The 7,721-nt window shown below is 32.2% G+C and overlaps 1 protein-coding gene across 1 annotated transcript; it reads left to right on the plus strand.

Annotated features, from left to right (window-relative positions):
- Window positions 1-1,012: 1,012 nt before the first annotated feature.
- On the plus strand, window positions 1,013-7,276 carry LOC128547363 (uncharacterized). The gene is made up of 2 exons (XM_053519947.1): window positions 1,013-1,174; window positions 3,329-7,276. The coding sequence occupies exon 2, from the start codon at window positions 3,341-3,343 to the stop codon at window positions 5,687-5,689; it is 2,349 nt and encodes a 782-aa protein (XP_053375922.1). The 5' UTR covers window positions 1,013-1,174; window positions 3,329-3,340; the 3' UTR covers window positions 5,690-7,276.
- The last annotated feature ends 445 nt before the right edge of the window (window positions 7,277-7,721 follow it).

Consider the following 7,721-nt stretch of genomic DNA (forward strand, 5'->3'; position numbering starts at 1 on the left):
GAACAATAGTTAGCACGATAATAGCTACATATATCAGATATTATAAGATTTTGAGATGGTATCTTTATTTCCGAGCAAGCGTTGACACGGAAATAGCTGCTAATATCATATTTTGTAAGATCTTGATATAATGTTGTTATTTCTGAACAAGAGCTAGCATGAAAATAGCTGCATATATCTTTGAAGATCATCTCGCTATGAATATAGCATTTCCCGTCTATTTGCTGACGATACTTTTCTACTTTTCTGGCATGTACAACAGAAAATATTGCAGATTAAGAAGGTATTTTAAACGATGACCTTTTAATTGCGTCTCAATGGGTTCATCAGTGGCTTGTAGATTTTGATTCTAATAAAACAGAGGCAATTCTTTTTTCAAACGTTATGTTAATCTTACTTTTGATAAAATACCCGTTAGATTTGTTAGTGATCACAAACATCTTCGTGTGAATTTAAGTAGCAACGGAAAATGGCATAAACACATCGAACATATATTACTATCGCTTCAAAAAGTTTAGGCATTATGCGCAAACTGAACGTTTCATTGCACAGGAAAGTATATATCATTTCTGCGTCCATTGTTAGAATATACAGCTGTGGTATGGGATAAGTGTACAAATCTTGAAAAAGATCATTAAATAATTTCTATAAGGAAATAGGATGGATATCTTTGTCCGAAATTGGATATCATACTGAAGATTGTAAGCACTATCTCTGAAGATTTTGAGCACTATCTTTTTACAGTGTCCTAACTTTATATGAAATTCTGCAACAACATGACCAGCAATAAAAATGTACAGAGCAATAATCAAACTGTCAGGATCACGCGTTGTTTAGAATTGTATTTGAGATGTACATATTATATAAATGGGCAAGCAATTAAACATGTTTAACCAATAACGTTTTTAGCCTTATGAAATAAAATCAGATACGATTATACACTGACATGTTATTATCAAAAGAGTAGTTAACTGTATCGATTATTACATTTTACGTTACACGCAGATTAACAGCAAGCTTTTGAATGAGATCTAAACAATATATTGGTATAGAATACAATTAACTAAATTGTTAAAAGAATGTCAATTAACCAATTGTTTGTTTAAATGTGATTCAGTGTTTAACAAAAGATATGTTGGATTAGTACAATGATAGACAGTGCAGAATTATACAGGTATTTATCAAACTATTTTGCTATATTTATTGCATGATTTGCAGTGAAATTTTGAAATAATATAACATTAAAACATGCATGTTAATAGTTCAGACCTTTGCAAAAAATGTGCAAACACTTTTTTTGAAATATATAGAATACTAGAGTGGCCATGGAGTTAATAAGTGAAAGATATTTTAACCCCACATGTGAAAAACAAACAAGTTATCTTTTTTCATATTTTAGCGAAGTTTTCAGTTTTTACCAGTAAAATAATACTTGATATTTTCACGACGAAGATATCTTAAATTTTTCACGGCGATAATATCCAGTAAAGATCTGTTAAGTTTGATATTACATGTACACTAAAATGTCTATATGTAATATAACAATGTATACAATTTTCTCATACGAAATTGTATAAAATTTCATTTTCATTTGTGTTTTGTAATTAGCCCGTAATGGTGTGTTAGTGTGTTACCGTATAAGACTAACAGTGTACCCATACCCGTCAGTCCGTCCGTTGGTCTGCCACAAAAAGCGGATCTTGTGAAAACTTTACAATTAAAACATGAATGTACCTCAACATTTGTATATAAGTAAATATGTAGCGAAATTTAGAATATATAAGTAGCTAGATATTGATGTTGTATTACAAAATGTGGTTATGTCAACAAGCAGTAAAAATATAACCCCTGTAAATTCGACAGATAAAAGACTATACATTAAACATGACAGACAAAAAATAAGGATTATCTGATCAAAGATCCATATTGCTTTAAATTTTTATCTTAAATAACCAGATGAAACAGCTTCTCAAATAAATGCTATGTGTACTTGCACGGTTAGAAAAAGCACTATTTTAATATAGTATATGAGTAGCTATAGTTAGAGACATAAAGGGGGTTAATTAAAAACAACAGATTCAATAAAAGTTTCTGGTGTATTAAACAATATTCAGATCTTTGACAAATGTAAAAGAAAGTTATTATCAGAAATGGGATTTAACAAAAAATAATGCATTCTATGTTCATAGCGGAAAATGTGGCAGCCACATTTTAATCAAAGGCATTATGAGCCTTTAATGTCGATTTTGTGTCCGCTTCTGCGCCCATCTATCTGTTATTCTGTTATAAATTTAAAAGTACGAGAAAGTTAAGAATATTTTTATATATTTTCAAATTTTAGAATGTGGTTTCTACGGCAAGAACTAGTTAAAGTGGAGGATCCGTAAAAGTAATGTTTAAAAAATTGCATTGAAGTTAACATTAAGCACTGTGTTGCAAATTTTAAAGAACTTTTGTCATGCCTTTTTTGTAAATTTTAGATAATTTAGGATATTTCCTCAAGCTTAAATAGAAATAAATTTTAAAGTTATAACCACTATACAAAATGATCGCAGAGAATTCATTATACCAATAGTTTTAATAAAAGAAACCCCAAAATATTGGTTAACAAATATTAACACAAAAAATAAATGTCGATAACATCTTTTTCTGGGGAGCACAAAGTAAAAGGATTTAATCGGACAGAAATTTAGCTCCAACTCTGAAAAATTATGGCCGAGTCATGTGAAACTTTACAAATTTTGCTCTCTACATTCAAAACGAATAACAATGTGGCAGAAATTCTTCCCCGATATATAAGATAAAGAATAAGGGCAAAATAGAGAACTTTTACCGCATGTAACGCAGTATTTTCAAAGATGTCTAACCCTGCTGCTTTCTGTATATAAATTTTCTTTAAACTAGAAATGGCTTATCAAATGAAAAAAAGTCCGCCTTTGTACAATACATCAAGTTTAATTTACTTGGAAAAAAAGAAATGTATTGAAAAAAAGTCTGGCCCTAATGGAGCTTGAACCTACGCCTTCCTAAAAAATTAGTCAAAGTAGGTATATTGTAGGAATTGAATAGTCTTCAAAAAGCAGGCTCATTACCTTAATATATGAAATATCTCCATGGCATTGGCCAGACAGATATTGGGTAATATTTAGAACATGCAGAACATTGTTACTAGGCGGTTTTTCATTGACCTTTAATTCATGTCGACGTACTTTTTAGCACTGTCTGTCCTCTTCACGCTTGCTTTCGACATGATTTGTACCAATAATGATACTTACAGTTGATTCTTTAACTATTTAGTAATCAGTTGTTTTGTACTCTTTGCTTTTAGGGTACAGGTTTCATGCCATCTCAAAAGAACGAAATGGAAGACAAACAAGCAGAGCTTAAGAAGTATCCTTCAACTTTTGATGTGTTTGAAAACCTTCCAGTTAGTACTGAAGACATTAGGAAAATAAAAGTCAAACTTCTAATTGATGAAAAGTCTGAAGAATATGATACAGAAATGGAAATGCATAGAATATGGAATTTGATTTCTTTCTTATGCTTTGTTCTTCAAGATCATACTGGGGCAGAGAAATACGTCGAAAAGGTGTTGAAGAGTGATTCTGGCAACATGATTGCTCTATCTAATAAAACATGGTTCTTCCTCAAACAATGCAGCATAAACCAGCAGTTTGAAGAAAACTGTAAGAAATTAGAAAGACTAAAGAAGAACAACTTTGCCTGTTTAGTCGCGAAAGCTGAAATTGCGTTTACGTACTCACGTCTCGGTGTCAAAAGATACGATAAGGCTAAATCGTTGTATAAGAATGTCATTGATGAATGCGATGAAATTATGGCAAAAGATGAAACCAAAGATACCAAGCGTCTAAAAAGTTACCTTTGTGTTTGGATGTTTGGTTACGCACTTGTAGAGAAAAGACTTTTGAATTTTAGTAACACATTTGACGAGACTAAGATTGATCTTTCTGCTGATAACTATAAGCGTGTGATAGAGCTTTACTGTAGAATTATACAACAGGAAAAATGCAGCAACTGTATCAGAAGATATCAAGCCAGGTCGCTTGTTGATATAGGTTTACTTACATACAACATGCAGACAACGGCACAAAGTGATACATCGAGTATATATCCAGACAACGTGGATCTTCCAGAACAAACAGAGGATTTTTTTACGACCGCTTTCAAAATTTTTCCAGATGACGTTTACGTTCTCGAAAAAAGTGGCCAGTATTACAGATATGCTAGAAATATTGAACGTTCTATACAACTACTGGAAAAGGCAATCAAAATTAAAGGCACATCTCATGCTTACCATCATCTTGCCTTGTCCAAGAAAAGAAAACTTGATATCGATATTGGAAATTGTAAGAGTAGGATATTCAAGTCATCGTTTACACAGAACAAACCGAGGACAATGACATTTGTTAAGTCACCTCTAAAGCAAAAACCAATCGATTATAGGAAGAATAAAATTGTTGCTGACGAGATTATACGGTGCTTTGAAAAGTCCATTGAAATATCATTCAACACGGCAGCAATATATGACAAAGGTTTATTTTACAGACAGCTGGGGATGCTAGATAAAGCTCTTGAATCATTCGAATATTTGATTAGAAATGAAGAAGGTCATTCCTCGCGCTTAGATATGGCTAATGCTTTTGAACAAGCAGGACTTTGTCTTAGTCAAATGCTTGAACAGGAATGTAGAAAAGAACAAAGAAAAGGCTTAGAAACAAAGAAGAAGATGTATATAAAAAGTTCAATAGAAATATCATGTAGAGTAGCTGCAAACATTCCTGCGCTTAAAAGTTGTTGGAAATCCTACTCAACATTAAAATCACTTATTGGTGAAGCAAGCACGAAAGAAAATAAAAAAGACCTTCTTTTCCTGTATGAAAAAATGGAGAGACATCATGAGGCACTTGAAGTACTCAACGAATTAGAAGGATTCCCACAGACTAAAGATGAACGCGTTACAATATTGAAAGAAAAAGTGAAAACATACACCACTTTAGGTTTGTACGATGATGCAGTGCTAACTTTTAGCAGGATGCCAAATGCGCTTGATACAATAGGTGAAGATATGTACTTGCAAATGTATGTTGAAGCCGGAATAGATGCTTTAAAGAAGGGAAATGACTGGACAGCACGAAATCGTATTCATAGCGCACTTGAAATAGGAAATAGAAACAAGACCAATGAAGACAATTCCACGTCAAATGATGCTTCAACTGAAGAAAGATATGACATATTCATTTTATGTAATGCCGACGACGAAGAGAATGGTAAGAAACTAATGGATATCATGATTCGAATGGGACTGCAAACAACACTCAACACAGATAGACTACTTCCGGGAACTTCCATGCTTTCGGGTATGACAGATGAAATGAAGAAGGCGAATCATTTTATGATTATATTTGATTTTGACGCTGATGATAAGAGTGTAGCAAACCGTATGAGACATTTAACGGAACGACTACAATCAATCGTTGAAGCTAGGGAACCTGGATCAAGTACCATAATTGTTATAAAGGCAATAACCTGTGATATGGTCCCTGATATGTTTCTTGGTTATAAAACAATCGACATGGAACTTCATACTGTCCCCGTGGACTTCACCAAGAATGAAACTGCTTGTAAAAGTGTGAAAGAATTATTAATAGCCATTTACTCAACTTCCTGAACTTTGATTGATTTAGAGAGAAACATTCGATTTTAAAGTACGTCAGCTAGCAGGGCTTTAACAGGCATTTTATTGAAATTGACGTATAACAGCAGTATCACATTAATCATTTTAAAAGTCTTTATCTAAGGTTACACAGAACATTTCACTGACATGAAGCATAATATTGATCAATATAGCTTTACAAGCCCTTTATTATAGACACATCTGATTCTCCGAGACATAGTTTGTTGTCGTTTCAACGTCAATCATGTTCAAGAGTTTTGACATTTTAGCGAGAAAGATTTTTTGCTGTGTTCTATGCTTCCAAAGGATATTTTGTCAGATTTCATTTACTATCATAATAGCCATAATAGAATTCTGTATGTGCTGTGTGTCGACTGTAAAAGGTATGCCAGTACTCGGACCCAATTAGGGATTGCGGAGAACAATCTACTTTACTATAATGAGTACAGCCTAAGCCGGTGCTAGGGGACGTGAAAGGTTTTGTACTTTTCATGACCCCCTCATGAACAGACTCATGAAACGAGTCTGTTATTATGTTTCTTGATTGCGTTTTATGCTTCCAAATGATATTTTGATAGATTTCTTAAAACATAATATACAATACTTTTTTTTTTGTAAATGAACTACATTTCTTAACACAGTTGGGTGAAACAATGTTGAATATATTTTCAAAACTTGCAAGAATATCGACATCGTTGAGCTTTTAGTTTTTATTTATAGTTTAAATAGTCAAATTCCTAATCAGCAACTAAGGACCTTTAAATCTTTGACCCGCTTACTGTTTTATTTTGCGAGGTTATGCAGTATTTATTCAGTAAATCCATTAAGTTGATCATTCAGTTTGCGGATATGGGGTAACTGATGGTAACGTACAGTTTTACTTGTATTATTCTATATCCTATATATACAACAATATAAGATAATCAAGGAGTGTGAGAGCATTTATTTGGCTTTTAAATATTGTGTGGTAATGGCAATTTGATAAAAAAAATGTCTGCCAGATTTGACGAGTTATGTGTTTATTGAGTAAAATATTTATCTGATTCTCAGTACAGTAAATACACCATAAACCTATGTATTTCGTGTCTGCATAGATGCTTAAGTGTAGCTGTTTTTTTTTGTCAAAACGCCAGTACTCATATACATACATTATTTTTGCTTTGAATAAGTTTACCAACACAAGTAGTTGAAAAGAAACGACAGGCGCACGTGTTAACAGTGTAGGATAGTTGGTAAGATATCAAAATTGCACACTATGAAATGTTTAAGTTGATAACTATGTTTTATTTATCACGTTGGAAAATACTTTTATGAAGACCTTTCATGTTCACGACGCGTGCAGTTTTTGTATGAAATGCATTTTAATACACAGTGTTATATTTCAGATTAAACTGAGAGATTTATACACATTAAACATGCTAGTTTGACAGAACTTTGGCAGAAATATTAAAGTACAATAGATTTTTATTACATTAACTAAGCTTTTAAATTACGATATATTAACATAAATTACACATATTGTAGAGATAGAACCTAAGATTTTCAATCACAGAAACATATTGAATAAAGATTAGAAATTGATTGCTAATACGTTCATATGTCCAAAATATTGTTTACAGTTCTGAATTGAACGGAACTTTTGCGAATATCAATATTTACAAATTTGAGGTGTTTGTACTCTATTTACCAACAAAATGGCAACTCTTGTCTATTCCAATTTATTCCAAAATAGCAGGCGGTAATGTCTATGAAATATCGACAAGCACAAATCAATATGATTTCAGTTGATATAAAGTACAACAATAACAACACAACTTACAATAAATCCCTAAAAGAGCCCTGTAGCTCTTCAAATACCGATGTTTTTTTTATATTTAAAGGCACTAACCTCAAGATCGTACGACAACAAAAGGAAAGAAAATTTATAGATATCAGGAAATTATTGCTATATTTCATAAGACGGCTTTTAAACTTAGTTACTGACAGATTATATGTTATGGAAACAAATGAAAACTAGTCGTCTTTA

The sequence above is a fragment of the Mercenaria mercenaria genome, chromosome 12, assembly GCF_021730395.1.
Source record: "Mercenaria mercenaria strain notata chromosome 12, MADL_Memer_1, whole genome shotgun sequence".
NCBI classification, from domain to species: Eukaryota; Metazoa; Mollusca; class Bivalvia; order Venerida; family Veneridae; genus Mercenaria; species Mercenaria mercenaria.